Below are 15454 nucleotides of genomic sequence, written 5' to 3'. Positions count from 1 at the left end.
TCACACTGTGACTGGGAACTGTGTTACGTGCCACCTAGCGACACGTGGTCAGTCCTGCTGCGGAAGTTGGTTTTCAAATGAGTTAGATGTTGGAGAATCTCGCAGGCAGCCGTGCTCTACGTCAAGCACACAAAGGGAGAGAAATGGAAAGGATACCATTCAGAATGGAAGATTAACCTAACGCTAATACTCCATTCCGGGGGGGGGGGGTCCCAAAAAAGTTAAGGAGCAGACTGGAGCCATTGAGATTAAGATGATCATTCGGAGGAGGCACCTGCAAGAGAAAGAATAGATTTTTCTGACTGTAAGGATATGATACATGGAGTCACAAACTTCAGAGACTTAGGAACATTTGTTTAGCGCGGTCTGGGGATTTGAAATGGAGAATTGTTTCGGGACTCGTGGCTGCAGCTGTTTGTTTTCTTAGCAGACCTCTGAGAGGTGAGAGGACAGTGGTAGGACAGTGTCGGGCTCCCAGGGAGTGTCCATTCTGATGCCTTTCATGCCACTGACTTTCTTCTAGACCTCTATCGCCGAATGCTTGACATACCTCGATAATGGTGTTGTGTTCGTTGGGTCTCGCCTCGGTGACTCCCAGCTTGTGAAGGTGAGAAGATACTTTCTTCTTTCTGGCTTTTTCGCCATCTTCCCTGCTTCTTTGTCACGTTTCTCCTGTGTTTGGAACCTCTGAATTTCTTCATTTCATCTGTTTCCATACTATGCAGCTGTCTCCTCGGTCGATTTCCCTTCCTACCCTGACTAGCTCTTTGTCTTAAAGGTTCATTCAACAGATGTGCCAGGCAAGGTGCTGGGCAGAGTGGATGCAATGATGAAACAAGACCCAGCTCCTGCCTTCAAAGAGGTCATAGTGTATTGTGCCAGATCACCTCTGGAGTGTGAAAACTTTGGATTTCTCTGCAGAGAAATACATGCAAACGTTTTACATTAATTTCCAAACTGCTTCTTTGAAATCCATCCATGGGACTCACAGATTAGAAATCCCTCACTGGTTCATGGGTCTTCTAGAAGCTAACCATGTTCCTTAGTCAATAATCCCCTTCTAGAAGCATCCAGTGGAGTACAAGAAGGGCAGATCTTGTAGGATTCAGAGTTTCTCTTGGACGATAACCGTCTCTTTAGGGTGGATCTCTTAGCGGCATTCCAGGACTAACCTTGTTTTTTCTTGTTAGCTCAATGTTGACAGCAACGAACAAGGCTCCTATGTAGTGGCCATGGAAACCTTTACTAATTTGGGACCCATTGTGGACATGTGCGTGGTGGACCTGGAGAGACAGGGGCAGGGACAGGTAAGAGGGTCATCCTAGAAACGGATGGTTGATATGTTCGCTCAAACTGTGCTCTTCTAGACTTGCCTATCCGGAGTGGGGTGTGCACACTGAAGATAAGTTTTAAGAGCCTTGCTCACGAACGATGACGCAAGGATAACTACCATTTATTGAGTGCATTGCTAGGTCGGTGATACAGATCTACATTATCTGATCACACGAGCACCCTATTAGATAGGAATTCTTGGCTGTTTCAGAAGTGAGGAGACTTGGGACTGAGAAAGATCAAGGAACTTGTCCAAGGTCCCATAACCCCCAAACGGCAGGTGTGTCTGAGTCTAGATCCTGTGTTCTTTCTAGTACACTCTAGGTTCCAATGACGGAAGCCACCTTGCTAGGAGCAGTGGTAGTTGGTTTTTGCTTCTTGGACTAGAATGTCCTCTGTCTGCTTGGAAAATTTGAGGGACTTGGACATCAGCCTCTGCCAAGTCTGCATCCTCAAACTTAGCTCCACTGGAAGGGTCATTGGGTTTACTTTCCGGGCATCAGTATGATGGCCCCAGGCTTGCAAGGGGGTATTTAGAAACACTTTCTCTATTTGCAGCTGGTTACTTGCTCTGGGGCTTTCAAGGAAGGTTCCTTGCGGATCATCCGAAATGGAATTGGAATCCACGAGCATGCCAGCATTGACTTACCAGGCATCAAAGGTAACCTTTTGGTGGATGTAGGGTGCAAATCTTACTTGAGTGACCTTGATCTTTGGTCTCATTACGAGTTGTGAAGGCACTTGGGTGGGAGCTAGAGGAAAGCAGGTCAGATGAAGAATGAAAAAAAAATGGAAAAGACAAATCAGTGGTAGAATTTATAAGTGCCAAAGTAAACTTGAAAATGTATATTATTGACCAAAACTGGATAATGGAGTAGAGAAATGGAAAAGTTTCTAAGTTAAATTGAACGTTTCTACAAGGGAACTAATAGAATCCCTGAAAAAAGAGGAGACTGAGAATATCACATACAAGTGTATATAGTGTAAAGGGAACTTCTAGAACAAAAGTAAAAACCTAAATTCCAGGAGAATTATAATAATCAAGATCAAAGAAAGACTATATAGTGAAAGGCTTTTATGATATGTAGGTAGTAGATGACCTATAGTGACCCAGGGTAATATGACAGAACAGCTATACATCTGCATGGGTGTCTGAAAAATCTGATATGTCATGTTAAGTAAATGTGAATTGGTTAAAACTCACCTATTAAAGGAGAAAGACGATCAGATTGAATCATAAAGCAAAACCAAAGATACATACATAGAGAGAGAGACACATCAGAAAAAAAGTTATTTAGACTGTTAAATAAGAGGATGGAAACGGATAAATAAAGAAATAGAGGTTTATGAGTTAGAAAGGAAGAGTTCATAAAACTACAAAACCCAGGAGAATTGACTGGAAAACTACACAACAATTCATTAAGGTAGGAGGATATAAAATTAACGTACTAAAGTTAATAGCTTTCATGTGAAAACACAGTCCATTCGAAGGTATAGTGGAGGGAAGGAGCCAATTTACAATAGCAGTAAAAAGGCAAAATACCAAGGAATAAACTTTATAAAAAGTGTGCAAAACTTCTACAGGGAAAACATTAAAATACTCCTTAAAGGTTCAAAGGATAGATTGGTCAGATGAAAACAAGACATGCCAACATGCTATAAATGAAATTGTAAAGTAGTCTTTGACCTATTTTTATATTTCATGTATCTCAATAAAAATATCAGGGTTTTTTTTTGTTTTTTTTTTTTTTCTTGACCTAGATAATCCAGGGTCCACATGGAAAAAGGGAGAAGCAAGAAAAGCCAGGAGATGGGACTAGCCCTACCAGATACTAAAATGTACCATTAAATCTCAGTGAATAAAAGTGTGGTTTCGGTGCACTAACAGGCAGGGTTCCTTGAGCAAAACTCCCGAAATTAAAAAAACTCAAACATCCAGAAATTTAAAAAAAGTCCAGAAATAGACACAGTTACATGTGGGAATTAAGTATACAATGGTGGTGTCTCAGTTCAGTGAGCTAGAGATGATTTTTTTTTTAAGTTTATTTATTTTGAGAGAGAGAGAGAGAGAGAGAGATCACACATGCGTTGGGGAGGGGCGAAGAGAGAGGGAGACAATCCCAAGCAGGTGCTGTGCTGTCGGCACAGAGCCTGACCAGGGGCTCAATCTCACAACCTGTAAGACCATGACCTGAGCCGAAATCAAGAGTTGGACACTCAACCAGCTGAGGCACCCACTGGCCCCAAAGATGATTTCTTATGTTTGTTTATGTTGGAGGTAGCACCGGCAGGGGAGGGGCAGAGAGAGAGGAGGACGGGGGATCCTAAGTGGGCCGTGTGCTGACAGCAGTGAGCCCCGCGAGCTGTGAGATCATGATCGGAGTCCAAGTCAGACACTCCACCAGCTGAGCCACCCACATGCCCCAAGATGATTCTTTTACGAATGGTTTTTAATAAATGGTGTTCCCAGTCAGCAACTGGGGAAAGATGAGTTTGGATCTGTGCTGTGCTTTGTATACCTTACTAGAATCCACATGGATCAGACTTCATGTAAAAAGGAGACTGTACAAAAATAAATAAACATAAAAATTTCTTTTTTAAAAAACGGCTATAGAAAAGTTAAAAGAAAAAGTTGAATCCCTTCATAATTTTATTTGTTTTATTATTTTTAAAAAATTTTTGTTTTGAAAGAGAGGTAGCAAGCGGGAGACAAAATCCCAAACAGGCTCCACTCTGTCCGTGCAGAGCTGACGTGGGGCTTGAATTCAGGAACCGTGAAATCGTGACCTGAGCCGAAGTCAAGGGTCAGACCCTTATCTGACTGAGCCACCTAGGTACCCCCCCTTTATAATTTAGTGGGGAAGGTCTTTTAAAATATGACTCCAGTACAGAAGCAAAGGGAATGATTGGTTAATTCAGCAACATAAAAGTAAAACACTTCTGCATGGCAGAAACCAAACTCTGTAAGGTTAAGTCATGAGAAATGGCACACCAGATAAAAATGTTTGTACTTCACCTTATAGACAAAGGCCTAATCTCCCTAATTTATCCAAACATTTCTATAAAGGGGATCACCAAAAATTCCTGTCCCCAAATTGTAGGAGAACACGCATAGACGGGTAATGGACCTTACTTGTAGTAAGGGAAGTGCAAATCCGAACTGAGTAGCAATACCATTCTTCACCAGGTGACCAGAATCCAAAAGTTTGACAACACTGTTGGTGAGGCTGTGAGGAAATAAGCATGCTTATTGGTAATATTGCCAAAACTACACACGCATTTAATGATTTATAGACAATCCTGTTTCTAGGAATCTACCCCATAGACCTTCGTATGTACGGAATGACATAAATACAAGATCATTTGTTGTGGGATTGTGTGCAAAATACTGAAAAAGTGTCCATCAGATAAGACTTAATAATAAACTGGTGTGTCTGTATAATTAAATGCTGTGCATCTGTTAAAGACAAAGTACTGTTCGGTTTTGATAAGGGCTTAATACAAAGCGGAAAAGTATGGTGCCAAACAGTGTACGATAGGCTGTTTTGTGTGTGTGTGTGTATCCGTATATGTGTGTGTGTGTATGTATATATGTGTGTATGTGTATGTATATTTATGTGTGCATACGTATGTGTGTATGTATGTACATATGTACGTATGTACCTATTTCTTAAGGTTTTATTTTTAAGTAATCTCGACACCCAATATGGGGCTCGAACCCACAACCCTGAGATCAAGAAGCTGCATGCTCCACGGACTGAGACAGCCAGACATCTCTTGTATTTGTATTTGCTTGTAAAATACTGCCAATTTCCTTATAAATTTTTTTTCTTTTTGAAGAATAAACAAGAGACTATTGATGACTTATTTGGCAGATAGGTTTCAGGGAGAGGTATAGGAATGGAACCTCTGTGTACACATTTTAAGAACAGATTTTGATTTTGAGTCATGGAAATGTATTCTCCTCTTCCAAATTAAAGGAAAAACTTAAAAATATTAGGCTCAAAACAGTTTTAAAAATAACTTCTTCAGGGTCTTAAAGCCAGGAAAGAACAGAGTGGGTATTTCAGCTTTAGGACGGACTCCACAAAGTTCCCGCTCCTTGGGGCCAGGCTGCCCTTCCTTAGATGTGGGGAGCCGAGTGTTGGGCTGTGCTCTGAGTCTTACTCCTTGATCTTTGTTCCAGGTCTGTGGCCGCTGCGGTCTGATCCTAACCGGGAGACTGATGACACTCTGGTGCTCTCTTTTGTGGGCCAGACAAGGTAAGGGTGAGTCTGATGCCAGCTCCAGGTGCTCCTGTGAAGGGTGCAAGGTGGGGAAGCCAGGCCGGCTGACCTGGGCCTTCCCTTCTGCCGCAGAGTTCTCATGTTGAACGGAGAGGAGGTGGAGGAAACCGAACTGATGGGTTTCGTGGATGATCAGCAGACTTTCTTCTGTGGCAACGTGGCTCATCAGCAACTTATCCAGGTAACTGAGAAAGGGGCAAGCGCTGTTTACTTGAATTTGACCTACAGTGCAGTCTAGAGCACCACAGGATTTTAAGACAGTCCATTGTTATGACTCTAAAAGTAACAGGAATCCTAGGGAAAGAAAATTAAAATTACTCGATGACCTACCACCCAGTGGTGGGTTAATTTTGGAGTTGTTCCTTTTAACTTTGTTTTTTTCTGAAATGTATGTATATTGTATTTATTCACATTCTCTTTTATAGACTGGGATCGTAACATTTTTATGGTTTGGGGTGCCATATTTGGGCAAACCGCTAATTATGCTTATTTTATGAGACGTATCTTTTCCCTTGTTCTAATAGTAATACACACCTATTTAGTCCTAGTGCTCCCATCCATATATGATTGTCAGCAACACTCTCCACGTTGTTAGAACCAGAACTTACTGTATTCTGATTTTGTTTTAAATATATATGTGACACGGGGGTCAGGTGTCCTTTTTGCGCTTGTTAGCCCCGGGAGCCTGATTTCTGAGCGCCTTCCCACGCCTTCATTGTTTTCAGTTTGGAGTGACCCCTGGCTCTCTTCACTTTTTGCACATCCCTCTCAGCCTTTTGCACTTTCCTTAACTGTCAGTGTTTGCCAGTGTCGGGCATGGCATTTGTGTGCCCGAGGATTAATGAACTTGTCTCCATCTTTTTATCCACTTGGGTCTTCCTGTTAGTCAGCCGGCAGTGGTGGATTTGGTAAAAGCCAGAGAGAAGGTTCTGTTGGTTTCTGGACCAAGTGTGGGAGATGCCCAGATGCTGATTCATTGCTTTGTCAGTGTTTTCTAACTAGTGGCCTGAAGACTGGCACCAGCTCGTGTGTCTGTTATTAAAGGGCTTTACTCTTTAAATAGGAACTCAGTTTTGATAGGTGAGATGAATCAATGACATTACAGTGTCATCAACTTGCTTTTTATTTTATTTCAGTGATGAAATAGATTCATTAAACTTATTTCAACATAATTTCGTAGCCTTTTGTAAAGGGTTTTATTTTTTTAACGTTTATTTATTTTGAGAGGATGGAGGAGGGGTGGAGAGAGAGAATCCTAAGCAGGCTCTGTTCTGTCAGCACAGATCCCAACGTGGAGCTCAATCTCACGAACCGTGAGATCGTGACCAGAGCTGAAACCAAGAGTCAGATGCTTAACCAACTGAGCCATCCAGGCTCCCCTTAAGAATTTTTTTTTTTAATTTTTTTTTTTTAATGTTTATTTTTGAGAGAGAGAGAGAGAGTGCAAGTGGGGGAGGAACAGAGAAAGGGAGACACAGAATCCGAAGCAAACTCCAGGCTCTGAGCTTGTCCACACAGAGCCTGATGCGGGGCACGAACTCACGAACCAGTAGTTAATGACCTGAGTCGAAGTCAAACGCTCAACCGACTGAGCCACCCAGGCACCCCTCCCCTTAAGATCTTAGTTTTAAGTAATCTCCACACCCAATATGGGGCTTGAACTCATGACCCTGAGATCAAGAGTCGCACTCTTCCACCGACCGAGCCAGCCCGGAACCTCCAAATTTTAAAGCATTTTAATGGTTCATGTATAGTAAAGAACTTGACTATTTTAGAAGACTGATTTTTGGTTTGAGAAAAACTGCTAGGCCCGTAGTCACAGGGTCTTCCTCTGTTGATAGTTTTCCCAAGACTTCATTAGAATGAATCAGGTTACCTTTTTTTCCCGGTATGTCAGCTGGAAGTGGTTTTAAGCCAGCCTTCTTCAGGGCTTCAGCGACAGATGGCATCTACTGGAACTAATCGTTTTAGGTGTTTGGGGAAGAAAAATACATGGCGGAGAGGACTTCCCTAGTTTACTTTTAGGGCTCCACTAGGGCAGCCTTTACCACCTTCCCCCTTGTGGATGGATCCCGGCAGGTGCTTGGAGACACTGCTCTTTTTTTCCCTAGATCACATCAGCATCTGTGAGGTTGGTCTCTCAAGAACCCAAAGCTCTGGTCAGTGAGTGGAAGGAGCCTCAGGGCAAGAACATCAGCGTGGCCTCCTGCAACAGCAGCCAGGTGGTGGTGGCCGTGGGAAGGGCCCTCTACTACCTGCAGATCCACCCTCAGGAGCTCCGGCAGATCAGGTGTGTGCTGGTCGGTCTGCTCTGCCTTTCCCCTCCTGTTCTCTGGGTCTTCGTTCATCCTCGGAGTCCTTCCTCTGCCATCTTCCTCTTTGTTCAGCCACACAGAGATGGAACACGAAGTGGCCTGCTTGGACATCACCCCACTGGGGGACAGCAACGGGCTGTCCCCTCTTTGTGCCATTGGCCTGTGGACAGACATCTCTGCACGTATCTTGAAGCTGCCCTCTTTTGAGCTACTGCACAAAGAGATGCTGGGTGGAGGTAGGTGTCTCCTGAGGACCCTTTAGGGGTTGGGATCCAAGTCAGAATGTGGAGCAAGATCTTGACGTGCCCCTCTCCCACAGAGATCATTCCTCGTTCCATCCTGATGACCACTTTTGAGAGCAGCCACTACCTCCTTTGTGCCTTGGGAGACGGGGCACTTTTCTACTTCGGGCTCAACATTGAGACGGGTGAGCAGAACACTTTGGACGGGGAGTCTTTGAGAAATCAGGAGTGAGCAGTTAGTGGCCTTAGCCTCGGCCCACTGCCCTTGAACCTCCACGGCCCAGCTGTTTGTCCCGTGTCCTGTCCTTCTCTCTCCTGATGCCGTTCTTTCTGTAGGCCTGTTGAGCGATCGGAAGAAGGTGACTCTGGGCACCCAGCCCACGGTATTGAGGACTTTCCGTTCTCTCTCTACCACCAACGTCTTTGCTTGCTCTGACCGCCCCACTGTCATCTACAGCAGCAACCACAAATTGGTCTTCTCCAATGTCAACCTCAAGGAAGTCAACTACATGTGTCCCCTCAACTCTGATGGCTATCCTGACAGGTGAGCCTCTTTTTCTTTCTTCAACAGATGCCGTTGATGGAGGGCGTCATGATGTTTTCCTCAAACCCTTGTCCTCTAGCCTTTTCCCAAAGTTGAATCTGTGTAAATAGCTAAGATGAGAAATGTAGAACAGAGGTTCTCAGCTCTGGCTGCCCATTAGAAATCCCTGGGATGCTTTATAAAAAGTACAGATTTCTTTTGACTCCTTTTCAGATTCTGATTCAGTAGATCTGGGGTTCAGCCCTAGAATCTATATTTTCAGGAAACCTCCCTAGTGATTCAGATGGTTAGTTGGTTTTTGAACCCTTGATTTAGAAATGATTGTGTATTCTTCTAGAGCTAGGTTTCTCATAGTATGATCCTCCCCCCCCCCCCCCCCCCCAGCAGCTCCAGTAAACTCCACTGAATCAGAAACCCTGGGGGTGGGGCCCAGCACTCGCTCATTCTGATGCAAATGAGATTTTGAGGATCCTAGTAGTAGATTCTGTAGCTACATTTTTAGCATTAAATGGAAAGCAGTTAAAAATCTCAACCCTGGGTGGGTCAGTCAGTTGAGTGGCTCAGGTCCTGATCTCACAGTTTTGTGAGTTTCATCAGGCTCTCTGCTGTCAGCACTGATCCCACTTTAGATCCTCTGTCTTCCTCTCTCTCTGCCCCTCCCTTGCTTGCACTCGTCTCTCAAAAGTAAATAAACGTTAAAAAAAAAAAAAAAAAATCTCAGCCTAGGCCCAACCAGACTTATTAGTGAGATGGGGGGTGGCAGTGAGACCAGGGATCTGAATGTTTCAAGATCGCCCCCTTCTCCACCCCCTCATGATTTTTAGCATAGAGTCAAAGTTGAGAACCACTAACGAGTAAGCTAGTGTAATTCTGCCTTGTTTTTCTTCCCCTTACGGAGTTGCCTCGTAGAATCCTTTCCTTCCTTGGGTCTACTCAATCTAAACCCAGACCCTTCTTTCCAGCCTGGCACTGGCCAACAATAGCACCCTCACCATTGGCACCATCGACGAGATCCAGAAGCTGCACATTCGCACGGTCCCCCTCTACGAGTCCCCCAGGTGAGGGCCAGGGGAGGAGGGCCGTGGAGCTCAGCCATCTGGGCGTTGGTGTGGGCGCTTCAGACCTGTTCTGAGAGGTACTGTCCACACCTGTTCTCCAGGAAGATCTGCTATCAGGAAGTGTCCCAGTGCTTCGGGGTCCTTTCTAGCCGGATTGAAGTCCAGGACACGAGTGGGGGCACCACGGCCCTGAGGCCCAGTGCCAGCACCCAGGTGAGGGCATGGACACAGAAAGATGGCATCACAGCAGGGCTGGCAAACTCTTCAGTAAAGGGTCACATAATGGGTGCGGCTTTGTCGGCCCTGTGGGAACGACTCCTCCAGTCGGCCGTTACGGAAGCAGCCGTCGACACAGGTAGGATGGCTGGGTTCCAGTTACACCGTGTTATGAAAACAGGCAGCGAGCTGGATTTGGCACCCTCATCAGAGGGTTGAGAAGAATTTGGGATAAGTGTGGAAGTCCGTGATTTTGCTAGTCCGTAGCCTTGCCGGATGAGTAATTCTCTTGGTTCATCAATTTGAGGGCTTCGTAGGTATGAGTAACGGGGGGCAGCGTTAGCATAACAGGTAAGAGGTGGGGTCTGGAGTCTGGCAGAACTGTCTTCAGGGTTTACTGCTAGCTGTGTGACCTTGGGCAAGCCTGAAGTTCAGATTTCTCATCTGTGAAATACGGGTGCCAGTCTGCGGCCCCACGTGATAGACTTAGTGGCGGTGTTAGCTGACACTTTAGTTCCGCGTGTTCTCTGCTTTTCTTGCTCCCAGACGTCTGTGCTGGAACCATCTCTCCTTAACCCAGAGCATAAGGTCTTTACACCTGTCTTCATTTCACCTGCTTCCTGCGCTTCCCATCGACGGAGCTGGAGTCTCTCGCCTCGCTAGGTTGCCTTAGTTCTTCATTCGCTTTGTTCGAGTGACTTGCCATCGCTGTCTTAATGGCCGTTAGCGACCCTCAGGCTCTTCTGTGTTGGACTGCCGTGGCAATTTTATACGGGATTTGGCTCCTTATCCTCGGTCCCCGTGTCCTCTCCGAAGCTCTCTGTTCTTCTGGCTCCCCTCGAGCTGCCAACCTTGAGATTTCCTCATTCAGATCCACTTCTGTCCCCTGGTCCTGGCCGGCCCCCTCCCGTTCTCCTTTTGAGAGGGCGCGTGCCTTCTGTGTTCTCAGGCCCTGTCCAGCAGCGTCAGCTCCAGCAAGCTGTTCTCCAGCAGCACAGCGCCTCACGAGACCTCCTTTGGGGAAGAGGTGGAGGTGCACAACCTCCTCATCATCGACCAGCACACCTTCGAAGGTGCAGATGAGCTCTTTCTGTCATTTGCTGCCCACGTCCTCCTCCCTCAGCCAGCCGATCCTGGGCTCTCATAGGTTCCGAAGTTGGGTAAACCTCGTGGCAGACCATCCGAGGAGGAGGAGAAGCAAGGAGGGGTGGGACCTCTGGGTTGGCCGGGAGTCCGGGGTGCCGGGCCGCCTCCCGTCAGCACAGGCTGGTGAGGGGCGGGGACAGGCTGAGGGGACAGGAGCAGCTGGAGGCGGCGTCCCGGCACCACCCGCACCGTGCTTGGAGCCCGGCTGGGGGCCTCCCTGGAGCACAGGGGTACCTGTGTGTGGGGCTCAGCAGCCAGTCACGCCTCCCGGTCTCCTTCCAGTGCTTCATGCCCACCAGTTTCTGCAGAACGAGTATGCCCTCAGCCTGGTCTCCTGCAAGCTGGGCAAAGACCCCAACACGTACTTCATCGTGGGCACGGCCATGGTGTATCCCGAAGAGGCGGAGCCCAAGCAGGGTCGGATCGTGGTCTTTCAGTATTCCGACGGTAAGTGGGCACTGTCCCCAGCCTTTGAGAGATCTGACATCCCGGGAAAGTGAGACCATTTGGGTTCAGGGACTTGGTGAAGCGGCGGAAGAGCCTGGATCGATTGCTGTGCCACGAGACTTTGTGTTCTGCCACCCAAGCTGCTGCTGATCTGAATCGGTTTTCACAGAGGGGGGCGGCAGACCCACAAGTAAAGTCTAGCTTGCGTTTCTTCCTTTTCTACTCTTTGAAGGGAAGACGGGTGGGGGCGGGGGCGGGGGAGGTGAAGTACGGGTAAGAGAATCGAGCGGCCAGAAGGAGAGGAATCCTAGGTTTGCTTTGCACTTGGTTGCTCAGCCGTGTGGGTCCTGTTGCAGCTTTAGTGCTTCGTGTGCACATCTGTCTCTTCTCATCTCCCCTACCCAAGAGGGTTCTCAGGACTCACTATCAACCCCAAAATCTCAGCTCAGATGGCTGAGATGGAATGTGGTCTCCATCTTGGGAGTCGGAGCTGCAATTTTGGGGGCGGCAGATCTTGGACACAGCGTGGAGTCGCTGCACATTCTGTTGGGGCTCATAGCTGTGGTGGTGGTTAACCCCAGGAGACACTGACTCTGCTTCCTGCATTCAGATGCGTGGTTTGGGAGCAGGAATTAGAGCCAGAGGGGGAATCAGGATTCTTTTGATGAGTTAAAGTGTGGGCTCCTAAAGGAGACTCAGAGTCTCTTCTCTCTCCCCTCAGGAAAACTACAGACTGTGGCTGAGAAGGAAGTGAAAGGGGCCGTGTACTCCATGGTGGAATTCAACGGGAAGCTGTTAGCCAGCATCAATAGCACGGTGAGGCCGCTTGGTGTCACGCCCTGGGTTGCACCCCATCGTCTACAGAGCGTGTCTCTCTCACGTTCCCCGAGGCTGCCTATGTGTCAGATGCTAAGGATGACAGGGTGCGGAGGATGGAGGGCGCAGCTGGGCATCTGGGGAGCTCGGGTTGGCCCAGCTCTTGGCCTTGGTTACGGGAGCCCCCCGTGCCTATCAGATCCTGAGCGCTGTGGGTATTGAGAACAGGGTGCGGGCTGCAGTCCCTGTGCTTGCGAGTGGGCCATGGCGGGGAACTGTTCCACCTGTACGGAACAAGGTGAGCCAAGCCGTGTTATTCTCCTCGGTACGTCCCGGAAGCACTGGTTCCGTGAAACAGTCCGCTGTAGGTGTGAGATGTAGCAGTGGACAAAGAGCTGGTTCTGGGACCTTCGAGCAGCTGGTACACATATCTGTTCTTGAGACGATGAGAGATAAAAGTGGGGCAGGGACTGAGGAAGTGCCAGAAGCAGCGTGGGGTGGGGACTGCTATTTCATCACATGGTTGGGGGTGGGGGGCGGTTCTTGCTGAGAAAGTGACATCCGGGCAGGTTCCTGAGGGACGGAGAAGCCATGCCTGTGTCTCGGAGAAGCCAAGTGCGAGGAGTAGGAGGTAGGAGCGGTCCTGCTGTCTGCGTGGGAGCGAGCTGGGGCAGGCAGGGGGGTCAGAGGGGCAGCCAGGGGCCTGATAGGCTGTTTAAGGACTTTGGGGTTTTACTGTGAGGATGATGGAGACTTCTAGAGGGTTTGAGCAAATGCTTGGATGTGGTTGGACTTCTGTCTTGGAAAGATCACATCTTAGGAAAGGCCGGAGGAGCCCAAGGGCAGCAGCGGTGAGATCTGTCGGGCTGTAGTGCTGATGCAGACAGCAGCGGCTGGTTTCTGGGAGCAGGGGCGCTGGAGAAGGTAGAGAGGGCTCCGGCACACAGGCACGATCGATCATTAACTGAATCTCCAGTCTCTCCCTTCCCCAGAGGATGGGGGAGGGGGCCAACAGGTCCAGGCTTCTAATCATGGGCACCGGCCCACATCCTGAACTATCCAGGAACCACCAAGAGGCACCTCATTAGAACCAAGGACTCTTGTCACCCGGGAAATTCCGGGGGATTTAGGAGCTCAGTGTAAAATGCTGCTCTCATTTAGGAAGTTACAAGGGTTTTAGGAGCACGCTAGGTCAGGAACCGGAGGCAGAGACCAAAGGTATTTTTCTATGTCCCAGTGAGGAAACCAGAGGTTTCCTGGTTTTGGACCTCCTGGGTCTCAGTAGTCACGTTAGTGAAGATGTCACGATGGTTGCCGGATGGGCTAGAGATGGCAGGGCAGCGGTTATGACACGGCACTTAAAGCCGGCAGTGTGTTGGGTGCACGGGTGGCTCAGTCGGTTAAGGTCCAACTTCGCTCAGGTCATGATCTTGCTGTTTGTGGGTTCAAGCCCCGTGTCGGGCTCTGTGCTGACAGCTCAGAGCCTGGAGCCTGCTTTGGATTCTGTGTCTCGCTCTCTCTGCCCCTCCCCCGCTCATGCTCTGTCTCTCTAGGTCTTAAAAATAAATGAACACTAAAATAAATAAGCCAGCAGTGTGGATGAGGTCACCCAAGATCATCCACATGCTGAGAGTGGGTGGAGGAGGGACCAGAAGGCCGAGCCCTGGGATCCTCCGGCCCATAAGTTGCGGTGATGGGGAAGAACGAGCCAAACGCAGAAGGGGTGAGGAATGAAGTAGAGGAACCAAGAGAGAAAACTGTTCTGGAAGCCACAGAAAGAATTTCGGGTGGGGGCGAATTGATAAATTACAGGTGCTGTCAGAAGTCAGGGAACGTAAGGGTTACGAGTTGGCCTCTGGTTTTGCCACCGTGGAAGGTATTGCTGCCCTCGGCCAGAGCAACTCTGGGTGGGCAGTGGGGTGGAAAGCTGGGAGAGGAGCGTTTGACCAGGACTGGGAGGAGAGGGCTGCTGGCGTTAGAACCGCTTTCAGGGAGTTGGTGTTGAAGGGAGAAAAGAGTAATGGGGTGACTGCAGGGGTGGCAGGACAAGAGAGTTGTTAGCTTTTCAAGCTTGGAAACACGGCTCCACGCTTCTGTGTGGACAAGAACGGTCCATTAGACACGAGGTGCCGGAGCTGTGTTTTTGAGTAGACCGGTGGGAGGTGGGACGCATTGTCCGTGTGGGCCCCGGATGTCGGAAGCACCGGTCCGCTTGGTTGTGTCTACCCTCCGAAGGAGCTGAGAGAAAGGGTGGAAACGGAGGGAGTAGAGGGTTCAGGAGGTATGGCTCGTAGCCTCAGGACCTGGAGGGCCGCGGACCAGGAGAGTATCCGGTTACTGGGAAGTAGAAGGAGCTCGCTGTCTGTGAGTGGTCTGAGAGGCGGTGAAACCAAGGACGCAAGATTCTGGAACCGTGTAGTGGCAGGTTCTGAGGGTGACTGTTGGATGGACAAGATACGTGAGGAGAGGGGGGTGAGGAGAGGAAAGGAGTCGGTATTGGGCCTTTTCTATGAATGTGAAAGTCACCAAGGATCCCAGGAAGGCTGTGTGGGGGAGTGTGGTGGGGTGGGGGTGTGCATGGCTGCTCTGGGGCTGGCAGAGTCTGAGGGGGTGGGCTTCTGGATGGCACGTCAGGAAGGAGGCAGGATGGAGGTGAGAAAGGGCCGGCTGGGAGTGCTCGGAAGCCTGTCTTTCCTCCAGCCTCGGCAGTACAGGGGACAGGGGCAGGGAGAAGTTGAGAGAGCTCGGAGTCCTTGTGAAAAGAGCCACGTCTGAGAGAAAGGGGATTGGCCAGAGGGAAGGCTGCCCAGGGACTGCGCTCCAGCAAGTGGGTGCAGAGCCTGTGCGTGGGACGTGGGGGGGGGGGGGGGGAGATGCGAGGTTAGGGAGGAGGTGGCTAGACCATTGCTGTCTAACGGAGCTCCCATAGGAGTCGCAGGTGTAATTTTAGACTTTCTTGTTGTCACCTGAGTAAAAGTGAAGGGTAGATGAAATTGACTTGAGGAATGTATTTTATTTAACCCAATAGGTACAAACTATCATTTCAACATGT

General features: G+C 48.6%; 1 protein-coding gene across 4 annotated transcripts in view; it reads left to right on the top strand.

The window, feature by feature from the left end:
- Positions 1–15454, top strand: part of DDB1 (damage specific DNA binding protein 1) — a 29262-nt gene that overhangs the window by 8009 nt on the left and 5799 nt on the right. For all 4 annotated transcript variants that reach the window (XM_045039379.1, XM_003993422.6, XM_045039380.1 and 1 more), the window contains 14 exons: positions 524–607; positions 1191–1307; positions 1891–1993; positions 5519–5594; positions 5691–5799; positions 7730–7908; positions 8006–8169; positions 8253–8360; positions 8512–8719; positions 9682–9777; positions 9879–9990; positions 10943–11066; positions 11422–11586; positions 12308–12402. In XM_045039379.1, coding sequence (XP_044895314.1) covers positions 524–607; positions 1191–1307; positions 1891–1993; positions 5519–5594; positions 5691–5799; positions 7730–7908; positions 8006–8169; positions 8253–8360; positions 8512–8719; positions 9682–9777; positions 9879–9990; positions 10943–11066; positions 11422–11586; positions 12308–12402 — 1740 coding nt within the window. The remainder of the gene's footprint in view (positions 1–523; positions 608–1190; positions 1308–1890; positions 1994–5518; positions 5595–5690; positions 5800–7729; positions 7909–8005; positions 8170–8252; positions 8361–8511; positions 8720–9681; positions 9778–9878; positions 9991–10942; positions 11067–11421; positions 11587–12307; positions 12403–15454) is intronic.

This window comes from Felis catus, chromosome D1 (genome assembly GCF_018350175.1).
Source record: "Felis catus isolate Fca126 chromosome D1, F.catus_Fca126_mat1.0, whole genome shotgun sequence".
NCBI lineage: Eukaryota > Metazoa > Chordata > Mammalia > Carnivora > Felidae > Felis > Felis catus.
Note: the sequence above shows the minus strand (reverse complement) of the source record. Positions and strands in the feature narration are given on the sequence as shown.